Source organism: Oenanthe melanoleuca, chromosome Z (assembly GCF_029582105.1).
Source record: "Oenanthe melanoleuca isolate GR-GAL-2019-014 chromosome Z, OMel1.0, whole genome shotgun sequence".
NCBI classification, from domain to species: domain Eukaryota; kingdom Metazoa; phylum Chordata; class Aves; order Passeriformes; family Muscicapidae; genus Oenanthe; species Oenanthe melanoleuca.
This window is the reverse complement of record NC_079362.1, coordinates 227,575-243,745: the sequence shown is the minus strand read 5'-3', so window position 1 is coordinate 243,745 and position 16,171 is coordinate 227,575. Positions and strand designations below refer to the sequence as shown.

The window sequence follows — 16,171 nt, the reverse complement described above, 5'->3', positions numbered from 1 at the left end:
GGTGGGAGCGGCTGGAGCGGCAGCTCCTCGCTCACCGTTCGTGTCCGGGTGATTCTCTGTGTCCGCAGAGGCAGGAGGCTGCAGCGGGGCAGGTGCAGGGCAGGGGATCGCAGAGGGTCTGGCTCTCCTGCCTTCGGCCGCGTGGCTGCAGACCGGGGATCCTCCTCCGAGCTCCCGGAAACACAAATCCCCCCTCTGGAAGCCCGAGAGCCCCTCCTGAAGCCGCTCCCACCTACCCCTTTTGTCCAGAGTTATCAAGGGTCCTGGGTGTAACCCGGCCAGCTCCATTGGCATGATAATGGGAAAAATTCTTTAAATTGACACAGCAATAGAAAAACACTCAACCCCCAACATTATGTCATGGAACTGGTTATTTCAACATGGAAATTAACTGGGAAACCAGCTGAGTGCTTCAAAGCAGTCAGTTTCTTCCTCTTCACAAACTGGCAGCTTATGCCTGTGTTTGGATTCTCCTACAAACACTCGAAATCCAGCACTTCTTTTTAAGCCCCTTGTCCAGGACAAAGAGGGAACAAGAAGACTGGACTAAAGCTTTAAGCCTTTTAGCTGCCAAAACTGCAATCACAGCTCCTCAGAATACATAAACCAGGCCTTTGATTCTTCTTTTCCTCAGTCTTGCTTCATCTTGATTGCTTTCCTTGTCACTAAGGAGAGCATTATTTAGGCTCCTGATTTTCTGTTTCATGGATTTGTGGATGTTGACCTGGTCCTGGAGAGAGTCTCTTTGGGAAGACATAAGCACACAGCTGGCAGTAGAAGGGACTCAGCCATACCACACTCCTTTTTGCCTGCTCCTATTCATTGCATTCTCTAAATCCTTTTTTAAATTGCCTGCTAATGTTCTGGAGATCGCCACAGGTTCATAAATAAGAAGAATTAGAAGCCTATGGAAGTTTTGTATACAGGAAGAGAAGAATGCCACTATTAAGTACAGGTACAAATAAGGAAGAATAAACTAAAGAGCAACTGCACAGCCACTCTTGCATACAAAATATGGAAGATTTTGTTTCCACAACAGGACCCAGCTACAGAGGATTTGGAAGTCAGCAGATCTGTTTGTGGCAGCTCACCATTACTCTAGAGCCCAGTAATCACAGGCCCTATCACACTGAGTATCTCCTTCAGAAGGAAAATATGCCAGAAAAAAATCATCTTCTTCCACAGGCCACTCTGAATTCTGCAGAAATAAAAATTATTTGTTTTTTTCTGAGGCACTTAGCTGGTGGGAAGTGAAATCCTCATGAAAGCATGATAGCTATAAATTGGACAAGTTAATATTCATCCTAGGAAGCTGAGTTTTGAAGTATTCATCAGTTTACTCTCCATTCATCAGCACCTGAGGCATGGACAGTGCAAAATTAGAGACAGGAGGAGAATTGGAATAGAGAGCCTGGAGATTTCAGCACAAAATGATGGGGAGGTTTTAGCCTTAAACCTTACTGCTGACAGCAAAACTACTTCCTTAATAATCACATTATTAATCTCTGGGGCAGCCAAGGATTTTAGCAACATTTAACCCTGACTTCAATCTCCCTGATCCATGAGAGGAAAGGACTAGTTTCTTTGCTAGAAAACATGCCCTGCTTGCTAGCCTGCTGTCATCACTGTCGCAGGTGCTGGTATGGGAGAAGATGCCTTTGGGTTTGATCTCATCAGCCAGATTTTCAGCTGCAAAAAGGCAGTTTAAACATCACTGACCACTGCTGAAATTCAAGATGCAATTTTTTTTTAAGATGTAAGCAAATGGTACAAGTGTTTTGCTAGAAATTAATTAATCTCTCTCTGACTTGTATATCCTGTAGGATAAAAGTATAGCTCTAAGAAACAAGAATGTTTCTAGGATACAATCTTCTGCTTCCTTGCCTTCCTTGCTCAGGGTCCCAAACAGCTGATTTTATTTTGCATTTCACCAGACGCTTTTTCATCCCTTTCCTTAGTCTTGTAGTTATGCTCTGAGCGTCTCTGGGCAATAAGAGGCTCCACTTTGTTCCTCAAAATGTTCCACCTGGTCCTGGACATCTGCAGGTGAGCCTACCTTGGTGTGGGTGATATCTAACTCCTCCCACCAAAACCATCCATGTCCATCAGGAGCTGCGTGCACCAAAAGCCAATGTCCAGCACTGCCTGAATCAGGTCCTTAAGGACCAGCTCTACTGATTCCAAAGGGCTGGGACTGGGGGCTCAAAGCCCACCTGCAAGGCCTGGGGCCACTGGAGAATTCCTCAGAGCAAATCTGGCTGGATCTGCCAGGACTGAGCCTTGCAGGTGACACAGGGACTGAGATTACCTGGAGTACAGCCCAGGGAAACACTGCAGCTGCAATCTTCCACTGCAGCAAGAAGGACAACTTCTGCCTCTCCTCAGCTGACATTGGAATGACATCAGCACTGCTGCCCTCTGCCAGAGCAGGAAAATGATGAAAACACTTTCCTGAACAAATGATCCCTTGCAAAGATGGATAAAATCATTCTGATGACTCATTTGCTCTCCAGTCCTCTAAACATACTGGGAGTTGTTTGTGCCAGGGCTGCAGGGAGGACATTGAACTTCATGCCCCAATTTATAGGAACTGGAGAATGGTAGAATTACCCCAGCATCTTCAGTAAACCCCTGGGAATTCTTCACCATGGTTCTTCCTGGGTCAGTCCCCATTCACTGTCATTACCAACCGAGTAGTCCACCAATAATCCCTGCCTTGCACAGCAGGACAATAGAGTGAAGCTGATCTGCTGTTCTTTATTCACAACTGAGCCCCACTCTCTGGTCAGACTTGAGGGTTGGTGTTTCTGACCAGCAGGGCCCATGGCTGGACGAGAGAGCAAATCAGAAAAGTCAGAGATGTAGATGGGAAAGAAAAATCTCAGACTGGCATTTGAAATCAGCACTCATTCTGTAAGAAAATGCATCACACACCCACAACTCCACAGTTCTGCAGAACAGAGGGAAGAAGGCAAAAAGCGAGTGCAAAACGAGCAGGAGGGATTGTGCTCACCCAGCTCATGGTCAAGCTCAGAGCTCCATCTCGTGGGTGCTGCCACCAGCAGCGGCCACTGGCCAAGGGGGCCGGAGGCCATCAAATCTCTTGGGGATCTGGAGTTCAGTGGGGCTGTCAGAGCCATGGATACACTTTCTGGTGGCCTTTTTACTACTGCTTTATAACACTGAGATATGCAGCATGGGTGCCATTGAGTCTCTCTTAAATGTCCACCTCGGAGTCGCTGATGGACAAACCTGCACGTCTGGCAGGGCTGTTTGTGAGCTCTTCCTGCTCTGCCGTGGCTCAGGGCTGCCTTATCTCAGCACAGTAGTGAATGGGAAAACATTTGTCATCTTTGAGCTGAGATGCTGCCCTCATCCTTCCAGAGGCACTGGGTCGGCTGACTCAGGCCTTCCAAAGTTGTTCATATGTGTGTGTCTGTATATCAGCTGCAAAGTACAGCCCACTATAAATGTATTGTAGCACATCAGCTACAGCCTTTGCTTCAGAGAGAACCAGGACAAAGCCGTGAGAGAGTGGGATGGAGCCTCTACCAGGTGTGTGCATCAGCAATAACAATGGGGCAGAGGTGAGTGGAAAGCTGCTGGAGAAACACAGTGTATCATGGATTGCTCAATGCACATTTCCTGCAGAAGAAATCTCTCCATGGAAAGAGATGTAAAAAGCTGAGTTGATGTTCAGTAACATGAAACTAGTGGTGAGCATTGCTGACTTGGAGGGATTATGGACAAAGTGTGGAAACCCTGCCCTGGAAAACAAAAGATGTAATTTAATCCTCTGGACAAAGAATATTTCACAGTGAGTATTTATTCTTAAGGCACAGCCAAGTAAAAATGGCTTTAATTCCTTAAGGATCTTTTAGACAGATCCATGCAAAACAATTTACAGAAAAAGAATTAAAAAAATTAAAAGCCATCCCTCTACAGCACCGATAAATGAGCAGAAGCTACAGTTTTGTAATTAAAACACAAGTTAATGGCAAACATCCAAGAAAGATTCAGCTGGCAGCATCTGGCAACATGTCCCTGGGTACAAGAGCCTTAGCACAGTTTGGGAGGGCGGGAGAGCAGCGGGAGCCGGCAGAGCCCGGCTCGGTTCGGGGCATTGTGGCATCACCTGCGCGTCCGTGGCAACCGTGGAATTCCCGCTGCGGCTCCGCGTTTGTCGCAGCTGGTCCCAGCCCTGCAGTTCCTGCGGTGCCGGAGCCGCTGCCCTCCGACCGTCCAGCTCGTCGTGCTGGAGGAGGAGCAGCATCGCCACCGCTCCAGGCACCGCCGGCAGCCTGTCCGGTGAGTTCTGCGCTTCCACTGCCGCTTGTTGCTGCTCCAGGCTTTGCCTGCTTTAACTCAGCGCCGTTCGAGTTTTTAAGATCACGTTTAGGTTTACCCTTGAGTGGTGTCTGTCACCTTCAAATGTCCTGTTCCAGCCCTGCCATGGCAGGGACACCTTCTGCTCTCCCAGGTTGCTGCTCCCAGCCCTGTCCATCCTGACCTTGGACACTTGCAGGGATGGAACAGCCACAGCTGCTCTGAACAACCTATGCCGGGGCCTCAGCACCCTCAATGAGGAGAATTTCTTCCTCATATCTGTTCTAAATCAGTGGCCTGTTCTAAAGTATTCAGCATATATTCAGAAATTTGCAAGAAGAAACTGACACAAGTTATTAAAGACACATCAAACATAATTCCGCAAACAGAAGCTTGGTCTGCTGTTTCGTTTAATTATAGAACTCCCACAAGCTGCTCTGTGGCACTGGAGTTTTCTTTTTTTCCTGGGTGAAACAGCATGCTTTTTGAAATTATCCCTTTGTGTGGTAGTGAGCTATTGATGCCTATTTGAACAGAGGAATATTGCATATTCAAAATTTTTGGCATTCCCAGGTGACACTATTCAGGGTTAGTTTTCTCTTTTCCTCTATGTGACTTCAGAGTAAATTTAAGAAGTTTTAAAACTTCAGAATGATGTGGATGTGACCAAAAACATTTTGATTCTGTAATGAAACTACAGTTTTGTTGGCTTTGTTTTGGTGGATTTTGTTTTTTGTGGGTTTTTTTTTTTTTTTTCTGTTCATTATGAGACTCTGGTGTAACTTGCAATAATAAAGGGGACTAGTGTTACAAAAATACCTAATTTCTTAGGTCTCAGGGCTACATCTGAATGGAAAACTTCTGTGCAATTTCTGACAGACTTAGCAGGCTTTAACATAGTGTTCTGTTAGACAGGCAACCTTGTCTATTTTGTCTACTTCAAAATCATAGTACTATCATTTATCTCCCTTAGAATTGGTTTGAAGAGAAGCAGAGGTTGCAATCTGCTTAGGAGAATGCAGCTCGATCTACACAAACAACAATTTTTTATTGGTGTTCTGAAAACTCTGATATGGGATATTCTGCTATACATATATGTTTATTTGTCTACAATATTCAGGTTTGGAGGACTAGCAGTACAATTCTGTTTTCTAAAGCCAACGTCCAACTGCACTTGTGGTGATTGCTCAAGTGGCATGGTAGTGACACTGTGAAATTGCTCATGAGTGGTTAAAAATTTAATATGTTAGAGGGTTGACAAATAAAGCACATCTCTGCTGGAGGCCTTAATGCTTTTATGATGTAGAATAGACTAATCTTTGATGCTCATCAAGTAAAAGTATATATGGTTAACTATGTTCTTAATTCCCCACAGTTTATAGACTTTGAAAGCTGTATTTTCACCACCATGAGCTCACAGACTTCAGTCAACATCTCTTCTGGGGAAGCTACTCGGTGAGCCCAGTTCTGGATTTTTAAGTCTAGCAGTTCATTTCCTGCTTTTGTGGCTTCTTTATTTTCTAGATGCCTGAAATGATGCAGTTCAGGCTGAGGAGGAACCAGATATGGTGTGATACATGCAAGCTGTCATAGAATCATCAGGAGGCAGAGAGAGTTTCTGCCAGCACATAGGAATCCTGCCCAGGAGGCACAGGAGGGTTTTCACATTAATTGAGGTGGTAGAGCTTGGCTTTAAGTCTTACCCATGACTCCTGTGTTTTATAACTTAATAGGGGTTTGATCTCTAGCACAAACTATTTTTCTGTCTTTCGTCTGTACACAACTGCCAGTTACATAGGAAGAGCCAAATTCCACAGATAAGGACTTTGGTTAGAAAATCAGACTGCAGTCTGCTCCTTCAGCTGCAGAAGTTTAGCAAAATGACACTGCTAGGTAGTAAGTGAAAGAACATTTCTCTCTGTTGCAAAATTTTCTGCCAGCTGTGGAATTGAAGCCAGTGAGAAGCTGGATTTGTGCAATGGTCAATGCTGAGTGTAACCATCAGACTTGTGAAGTGAACACTGAGAATTTAGGTTTTGAACTCCTGCAGTGTAGGACTCAAGAGCTATTTCACCTGCTCATATGCTTTCCTGAACATTTTAAAGTCCTGCTAAAAATGTTGTCTTAGATAAAAACTGTAGTTGGTAAAAAGCATGTTTTAGTTCAAAACCAGGAGTTGATGAACTAGTAATATATGAAAATGGAAGTAGAAAACATTCTCTGAAGTTTGTGAGGCTGTAAATTGTGCATTGTTTGAAACTTTCCACACTTTTATGTGATTTTTTTCTTTGAATCTTCAGAGAGCTTTATGGTTGTAGCACTTCTAGTTGTTCCATGAAGAATGAGGGAAAAATCTCCAAGTGGTAGTAGGAAGCTTTCATAAAGTACTGCATTTGTTGGCCACACTGTGATAATTAAATTAAGTATCAGAGAAACAAAAATTCTTAAGTCTAGTTTCTATTTTATTTGAAAATGTTTAGGTAGACAACCAAAATGAAGTGGCTAACACAATAATAGTTCAGCAATTCTGTCACTGGTTGGGTGGGGGGGCTTTTGTTTGTTTGTTTATTTGTTTGGTTGGTTGGTTGGTTTTGATTTGGGGTTTTTTTGGTTCTGTACAAAGAAAGAAATTAGGGTTTTCTAATATATATTTTTAAGTTTCCACCTATTGCCTTATGAGTTCAGAAGCTGTTCATAAAATGCTATTTCAAAGAGGTTTCTAATGCAATTTTAGTCCAGTACGTAATATAATATTCTCTGTTTCAATGCTCTAATGCACATTTTTCATTTCCATAGCATCCTTAATTTGCTAATGCTTGTGGTGCCATATAATTTTTATATTTAAATATTTATAGTTTGCACCTAAAAACCTGAAATTTTATCCCTTAATAGTATGAATGTCTTTAGAGGCAAGATTTAATCTAAATTACCAACCCCCTTCTTGGTGGCATTTGTGTCTTTTTTGCTAGTCAAAAAAAACCCAACAACATTAGAAAACATACATCATTTTGGTCATGAAATTGTTTATTGTGCCTATACAAAAATGTAGAAGAAAAGTGGTCATTTTTTATATAAATATATTTAATATCTCTTAATTAAATGGCAGTATAGTATCATTTCTCTGAAAAATGCTTCATGTAGACAAAGGTATGATACTTTAGTATTTACATTTCTGTATTATATGATACCAATTTAGTGCTTAATTTAATCATATTTCTTGTATCAGTGTATTTCATATTTCTTGCCCATAAACTTGCAGTTTTGCATGGAGAAAACAGTTACTGCAGTCTTTCTTACATACTTAAAGATTGTGAAAACCAACATACATCAAATAATGTGAACACTGATTTTCAAGTACTTAAACAACTTAAAAGTTTTCAAGTTTGAAGTTATAATAATTTCACTTCAAGTTATTTAACTAGTTAATTAATATTTTTAATATGTATACATATATGTGCATATATATATGTATCTGTACCTATTTATGTGTGTGTATATTCAGAAATTTGCATATTCTATGTTTAGATTTTTCACTTCATATACAGAAACTTGGTTTTGACTCTTTTATTACTGTTTGGGGTGCTTGAGGGCTGATTCTGCTGACTTCCAAGTAGATTTTGTTATAGCTGAAATAGTAGTGGAAATTAAGATAAAACAGAGTAGTTTGGAGGACTAAACCTTTCATTTGTGTTGTGTTTAGTGATCAGTTGCATGTCTGTAGGCTGAATGTGAGTCTCTGTGAAGACCAAGTATGTAAAAGAGAGGTTTTTTTCCACATCTGTGAGTTTGTTTCACGACAGAGATGGTTTTGAGATGGTAACTCAAAGAAAAGAAATAGAAAATAGAAAATAGACTTACTGTGGAGACAAAAAAGCTTGCCAGTTATTTTAACTTGCATGATTGGAATGCTGTCTTTAAACCACCTGGAAATTAATTATCAAAAATTATGGAAGTTCATTATCAAAAATAAAGATACTGAAAAAGAATAATGAACACATTATGCTTACATCAACGTTGTTAATCCAAAGTGCATCTCTCTTCAAGTTCCTGCTGCCATTTCTCTCATACACTGCAAAATAAACAATTTTATATAATTCTTTCTTCAAAGAGCAATAGCAGACAAAAACTGCACAAAGTAATTTTACTTATGTGAATGTTTAAATCCCAGGGTCCGCGCTTGGGTAATTGAAGTGAAGAAACATTGAATTTTTAAAGGAATACTCATTTTAAAGGAAAACACATTTTTCAGGTCAGGCACTGATATACAAGAACCACTGTTACCACAGGACAGAAATCAACCAGAAATAGACATCATTGAAGATATAAGAATGAAACTCCAGGCACTTGAGAAAAGAAACTTGGAATCAACCAGGCGATACAATCGAGATGTAAGGAGTTTGTTTGTTTGCTTGCTTGCTTGCTTGCTTGCTTTTATCCTTAAAATAAATGTAATTTGTTTCCTTAGATGCAATTATTTCAAGTTTCCTTGAAATAATCCTCTCATCAGGTGAATCAAATTCACAGTCACTAGTTGGAAAATAAGAAAGCAGCAGCACTGCACAGACCTCTCATGCCTGTCTGCAGGAACTGATGTAACTTTTAGTGTCATTGCTAATAGCTGAAGGTGTGTGTAAGAAACTGGAGCACTACACAACAGCAAAGTCATGCAGGAAAATATTTTACATCCCCAGCTTTGGAATTCTCAGTGTAAGACATGGTTTGTTGGTTTGAGTGTTTTAATCATGGTAATTCCAGGGATCAATTTTAGAGAATCACCCCACCATTGATGGAGCAACGGGAGCACGACAAGAGCAAATCACTGTGTAAGAAGCAGGAACTTTAAAAAATGGATATGGAACAACAAACTTGGTTTATTGGCTGCACTTAACCTAAAAGAGAGGAATGAGCACCCACAGCAGCTGCCCCTAACAAACTGCTAAGAGCAGAATTGTTACTTGTAGCAGTAATCATAATTCAAACTAAAGAAAATTTTAACAAAGTATTTTCTCACTGCTACTTGATTTAGGTACTAGTTTGCCACAAGAGCATCAGGGAGAACCTTTTTAATGGGGTTAAATTATTTGCCATTAATGGTGCTCCTGTTAATAAGGATGCTGCTGCTTTGTAGATGTTCTGAAGAAATGCATGTTTTACTTTCCACCTTCTTGAATTCAAATGGCTTGAATGGGGTAATTTCTGGCAGCAGTGACTAGACTTTCTTTCTTATACCAGATAACAGCCTTTTTTAGAAGTGTTTTCTTTGTTTTGTTTGTAGTGTTTAATAGCATTCTGCTTGACTGCTGAACATCATTGGACTGAAGTTTGTGTTTCCATAATGAGTTCCTAGGTGTCTGATAATCTAGAATCCAACATGACTGTTTTTCTAGTTGTTAAATACAGTTATTAGAAAATTGCCTGTGGAATATAATTATAACCTTATTGTCTTAAGGCAGAAGTATCTTTGGGAAAACAGAGAGATATGTTTAAGGTAAATGAAAAGGATATAAGAACAGGATCAGTTTGCATTTTAAAAAAAGTATCTAAAATATGAAGTTTCAAGACTGTATTTCAAATTCAGACTGTGATAAGACAACAGCTGTGAATGCAATTTCTGAAATATTTATTTTCTAGATGTCTTACTATAAAAAAGAATTAATGAAATTAAGGTTAGAACTGGAGAGAGGAGAGGCTCTTCGTCGAGTTCTGGAGAGTGAAATGTCCTTGGCTAGAAAAGATGCTCAGGTGCAGATGTATTCTGCAGAGGATGAGCTATGTGATGCAAAAGCCAAGCTTTTGGAACTGCAAGGTCAGTTTAAAAAAGACATAAACACATGGACCAGAGGCTACATCAGTCCCAAGTCATTCAAACAAGCAGAGATTGCACAAAGTTTCATGGCTACTATGTTTTTTGGAAGCCTCTTATTTTCCCATGTCTTACTCATCTGCTTTTGCAAGCTCCTAAGAGTTTACAGAGCCCTTGCTGTCTCATGTGAATTAAATATAACCTGCTAAACCTATCAATCCCTCTTTTGTCTCTTGCTCCTTACCTTCTGTTACTCCTGCCTTCGGTGTGTACAGAATTGCAATTAAGGGGTCCCTCTCTGCACCCTGCTTATCACTATGTCCAGCAGTTCTTCCTTTTCCATTTCAGGGGGGAAAACAAATAAAATTTAGTCCTGCTTATTTGTTTAAACTCTATAAAAACTTTTTTTCCCCAAGAGTTCTCATCATATTACTTTTTTCTTTTATCTTTTCACATATTTCTAGCTTTTCATCGTTTTTATCAGGCCTCTTTGTGTCATCTTTTCATATATATAATGTGTACTATGACAGTAGTATGTGGAAAGGAAGGGGTTTACCTAGACATTTCTTTCCCCTACTAGTTCTGCATTCAGAAATTCAAATTTTATGAATCCTTCTCAAGCAGTGAGAGATTTCTCACACTTAAAGCTTTGTTGATGCTTTTTTTTATTACTTATGTAAGTATAATACTCTTTAAATTTAGTATAGGAGGTGAATTTGTGAACCTTTAGTGTCCACTGAAAAGACTGAAGAACTCCTGGAGTTTGTAACCTTACAAGGATGGAAGGAGACTTTGAAACTTCCAAGTGCACTTACACTGCCAGATTTTTTTTAAAGATAATAAGAAATCTGCACTTTCACTCATTTGGAGAGCACACAAATTATAAAAATCTTCTTACCTGATTTTAATCAACTGGGTGTCACTTGCCAACATTATTGCATAGCCAAGGAATGCAGGTCTCCTGGTACAAATGCTCTCCTTATCCTGTGGCTTTCCTTACACAAGCAGTACTTGTAACCAAATTGTATAAATCACACAGTTTAAAATAATAACAATATGAAACTTATATTATAAATCATATTATGTAACTTAGGACAAGGTGTTCAGAAACACAGTCGTTCAACACCACACTTGCTATTTGGCAAACAAAGTGCCTTTTCTATGCAAAAATTGTTTGGTACTCAGTATTCTAGGTATGGGAACTTTTAACTTGTCAGATTATTGTAACATACTTGAATATTACAGTGATTTAATTTAAATGTTGTCTGTAACATTATACCTGACTAATATTTGAAGAGTATGAAGTGTTGATTTCAGTTGATGGTGAAATATGTCCAAATGTAAAGGACTCCCTTCGGTGGCTAACAGAGCATGTGCTCCCTAATTAGAGTGAAAGGGAGAATAAATTTGTTTAAAAACACACCCTAGCAACTCTAATGATAAGGGGTAAAAGATCTCTGTAAATATTTGTAGCACTTCAAATAAAGTGCTGCTGTTTTCCACCATTTCCAAGGGCAGGATACTTGTTGTAATGTCCTCTGCCTACTGAAGATTAATATCTGTAGTCAGGTGCCCTGTGTTTCAAATAAGCACTTAAGACAAGAACCACACAGTCATGAGTACTTCACACACGTACCTTTGTGAGAGGAATTTAACAGGAGATGTAGATTCTCTCTTGACTTGTTTTTTTATTCTTCTATTTTATTCCAGCACGCAGCAGTGAGCCCAGACAGCACACTCTTACATACGGATCAGAAGGTAAGTTTGGTCAGAGTTATAGTCCATATTTCCTGCAAATGCTAGCTGAAGGTGACCTAAGCATTGAGGAACTGTGCCACGGAACCAACTCTGGGTCTGGGATGGATTTACCCTCTGGTGTGTCACCCTAAAGAACCTATACTGTGTCTGGAACCAACATAGCCTTCCCTTCCAACCATAACTATGCCAGTTCTCTGCTATTCCATAGTTTTAAAAATTTGCTTCCTCTGAAGTAAATTTACTTTCTCTGACAGAATCCATTTGGTTTTCGTTTCCACACGAAGAAAACGTTACACCTCGTGGTCCTGCTCCTGATGGTAAGTCTGCTTTTCAACAGATTTTAGTCACTTGAATGTGGGTTCCTAGCCAGCATATCACAGAATCACAAGGTTGGAAGAGATCTTCAGCATCATCAAGTCCAACCCATGCCCTACCAGCTCAACAGAACTCTGGCACCGAGTGCCATATGCAGCCTTTTTTTAAACACATCCAGAGATGGTGACTCCACCACCTCCCTGGGAAGACCATTCCAGTACTTTCTCACTCTTTCCATAAAAAACCGTTTCCTAATATCCATTTTATATTTCCCTTGGTGCAACTTAAGACTGTATCCTCTTATTCTGTCACTTGGTGCCTGGAGAAAGAGACCAACCCCCACCTGATCACAACCTCCTTTCAGGAAGTTGTAAAGAGTTATAAGGTCACCCCTAAGTCTCCTTTTCTCCAGGATAAACAACCCCAGCTCCCTCAGCCACTCCTTACAGGGTTTGTGCTCCAAGCCCCTCACCAGCCTCATTGCTCTCCTCTGGACGTGCTCAAGCATCTCAACATCCTCCCTGAACTGGGGGGTCACAGCTGGACACAGCACTCAAGATGCAGCCCCACTGGTGCCAAGTACAGGGAAAGAATGACCTCCCTGCTCCTGCTGGCCACACTATTCCTGATACAGGCCAGGGGCCAGTGACCTTCTTGGCCATCTGGGCACACTGCTGGCTCATGTTTTGTTGCTGTTGACCATTACCCCAATTTCTTATTTCTTTCTTTTTTTTTCATGAAGACTTTTGCTTTTCTTTCTGTCATAAATCATTAACATTTTGTAATAACCTTTCCTTGCAATCATAACCACTTCGGTTCTGTGCATTTCTCTGCTTTTCAAAATTTACTTTCTATGAACTTTCTACTTTCTATGCGGGGTCACTTTGAATCTGAAGCAGCCCGTTCAATTTCTCTACCTGCTCCTGCTTCTCCACGTGAGAACCACTTGGATATGGGTTCCTAGGCAGTATCTCCCTTCATGCTGCACAGCTTCTGTAAGGCAAATAACAACAGTAGTAAGTGCAAAGATAATGCAGCAATAATGTAAGAACTATCAGAAACGTTCTGAGACTTGTTCCAGAGGAGAAAGGAGGTGGTGAAAGCTAACACAGGGATGAAAATTTTTGTCAGGATGACTGCAAAATTAGTTTGTTTTACTGGATTACCAAAACACACCCTAGCAATATTGAGCAGTAAAAGATATCTGTAAGCAATTGTAGCACTACAAATAAAGTACCACTGTTTTCCAACACTTCCTAGGGCAGTATATTTGTGCTAATGTCCTTTGTCCATTAAAGATTAATATCTATAATCAAGCACCCTGTGTTTCAAATAAGCACTTAAGACAAGAAGTCAACAGTTATAAGTTCTTCACATATGTGCCTTTGTGAGTGGTATTTAACAGCAAATGTAGATTCTGTCTTGATTTGGGTTTTATTCTTTTTTTATTCCAGTATGCTGGGGACCATCTAGACACAGATACTCCCCTTACCCACGACCTGCCATAACCTCTGGTGGGACACTCTATGTAACCTGCCCTACGCCTGGAACGGACACAACCTCTGGTGTGTCACCTTACAGACCCTATAGTGTGTCTGGAACCAGCACAGCCTTCCCTTCCAACCATAACTGTTCCAGTTCTGTGCATTTCCTTGGTTTTAATATTTACATTCTCTGAAGTTAATTTACTTTCTCTGGCAGAATCTGTTCCGAGTTACTTCATACCCCGAGGAATCAGCACTCCTCTTCGTCCTGATGGTAAGTCTGCTTTTCAGGCAGTTTTGGTCACTTAGATGTGGGTTCAGAGCCAGCATCTCCCTTCATGCTGCACAGCTGCTCTAGGCAAATAATAACAGTGGTTAAGTGCAAAGATAATGGAGTAATAAAGTAAGTACTATCAGAAACGTTCTGAGACTTGTTTCAGAGAAGAAGGGAGGTGATGAAAGCTAACACAGGCCTGAAAACTTTTGTCAGGTGACTGAGAAATTAGTTTGTTTACTGGATTAAAAAAATACACCCTAACAACAATAATGATGAGAAGTAGAAGATGTGCATAAATATTTGTAGCACTTCAATAGTGCTGTTGTTTTCCAACACTTCCTAAAGCAGAATGCTTGTGTTATTGTCCTTTATCAAATAAAAATTAATATCTATAATAAGTTGCCATTTGCTTCAAATAAGCACCTAGGACAAGAAGCAAACAGTTACAAGTACTTCACATACTTACCTCTGTGAGAGTTATTTAACAGCAAATGAAGATACTCTCTTGATTTGTTTGTTTTTCAGTTCCAGCAAGTTGGAGAGACCTTAGTGATGACGTTATTCCGTCAAGTTGGAGAAACCTAAGTGATGAAGTTTTTACTCCTGCAAGACCAATTAGTGATGAAGTTTTTACCCCATGGGAGACCAATTAGTGATGAAGTTTTTACCCCTGGGAGACCGATTAGTGATGAAGTTTTTACCCCTGGGAGACCGATTAGTGATGGAGTTTTTATCCCTGGGACACAGCTTAGTGATGAAGTTTTTACTCCTGGGAGACCGATTAGTGATGAAGTTTTTACTCCTGGGAGACCGATTAGTGATGAAGTTTTTACCCCTGGGAGACCGATTAGTGATGAAGTTTTTACCCCAGGAGGGAGAGAGCTCAGCGATAAAGTTTTTACCAGCGGGTCAAGAAGTGAGTTTGACTGGAATTACAGCCGACATTTCGGGCCGCTGCGACCTCTAGCGAACCGAACCGCCGATCGGATGTACTACACAAGAAGCGACTCTGACTTGCACTCAGACTCAGTCTGGGTATATCGCCAGCCTAGTGTGATTAGAATCCCCATCCCCTGTGGCAGGAGCAGCAAAGCTTACAGCTTTCGACGACCAATAACGAGCATGTATGTCCAAGTTAGCCCAACCGGAATCGGAAGTACCTCATGGGTGGATGATTCCTCCCGTATTAGGCCATTAAGTACTTTCACCATGTCCACTCCCTCCTGGGAAAGGATTAGAGCTCCAGTTGGTGCTCCAGTTCATCCTCCTGCTCCAGTCAATCGCACCCTTCGTTGTCACACGACGCAGAGCCCGTTCTTTGCCTCCGTTCAGATCTGCCAGCCGGGGTATCTCACCCAACACCAGAAGACTCCATGAAATTTAATTATTGGCTTCTTGGCTGCAACAGTTTTCTTAAGGAATATCCCAGCTTGTCTTGAGAGGGAAAAAGCTCTAGAAATGTAAAAAGAGCTAATTAAAGTACAGCTTTACCTACCTTTATATTGTAGTTCAGTGTGTCTTTTAGTCTGGAATTTCATATTTTTATGGAAATGTGCATTCATATCTTCACATTTCTCTGTTTCTAATTAATCATACACCAAAACAATTTTTAAACTCTTATTTATTGCAGTTGTTAATTTTTTATGTAGTATATTTTAAAATGTTATAAACCAACACCTTTTGGGTAGTTTTCTTAATTCTTAAAAAAAAAATCCACAAGCCCTTTTAGTCTCTGTCTCTCAAAGTTTTTTCATACGTGTCTATTTTAAACCAGGACTACAATACTTTAATAGGGTTGAGAGGGGTCCATGAAATGTACACCAGTGATTCCTCTTGTGGAATGTCACGGCCCTGCCATGAGTTGCTTTTTTTTTTTTTTTTTTTCCCTGCTCTCATCAGCTCAGCTGCAGACACACATTTAGTTGCAAACTTAAGACAGATGAGCAAAATAAAAACCATGTGATGGGCCTTTGGAAGCACCCTTGCTGATCTTTCTGTTTCTTCAGTTGAGCAAGACTCTCATCCAGGCAGACAGATTGCACTTACTAATACATAATCATTTGGCAGGAGCTCTGTTGATTTCTAGTAAGAGCTGGAGGCCTTTATCTCCTCAGGATGTTTTGGCTTTCCCACACTTTATTGGATTTTGGCTGCAAATACCATTGCCCTTGCTTTCTTATCTACAAGTACCGTGGCTGTGTTGCCGTG

General features: G+C 40.7%; 1 protein-coding gene across 1 annotated transcript; it reads left to right on the top strand.

Moving 5' to 3' along the window:
* Positions 1-4,182: 4,182 nt before the first annotated feature.
* Positions 4,183-15,469, top strand: LOC130265560 (uncharacterized). Its single transcript, XM_056514715.1, has 9 exons — positions 4,183-4,308; positions 5,702-5,781; positions 8,576-8,714; positions 9,958-10,132; positions 11,840-11,887; positions 12,142-12,204; positions 13,657-13,767; positions 13,904-13,960; positions 14,489-15,469. The coding sequence occupies exons 2-9, from the start codon at positions 5,735-5,737 to the stop codon at positions 14,614-14,616; spliced, it is 768 nt and encodes a 255-aa protein (XP_056370690.1). The 5' UTR covers positions 4,183-4,308; positions 5,702-5,734; the 3' UTR covers positions 14,617-15,469.
* The last annotated feature ends 702 nt before the right edge of the window (positions 15,470-16,171 follow it).

Coding starts and splice junctions, on each gene's coding strand:
- LOC130265560 (XM_056514715.1), top strand. CDS start 5,735: ATGAGCTCACAGACTTCAGTCAACATCTCTTCTGGGGAAGCTACTCG. Junction 11,888..12,141: donor TCTTACATACGGATCAGAAG/GTAAGTTTGGTC, acceptor TTTCTCTGACAG/AATCCATTTGGTTTTCGTTT. Junction 13,961..14,488: donor CACTCCTCTTCGTCCTGATG/GTAAGTCTGCTT, acceptor TTTGTTTTTCAG/TTCCAGCAAGTTGGAGAGAC.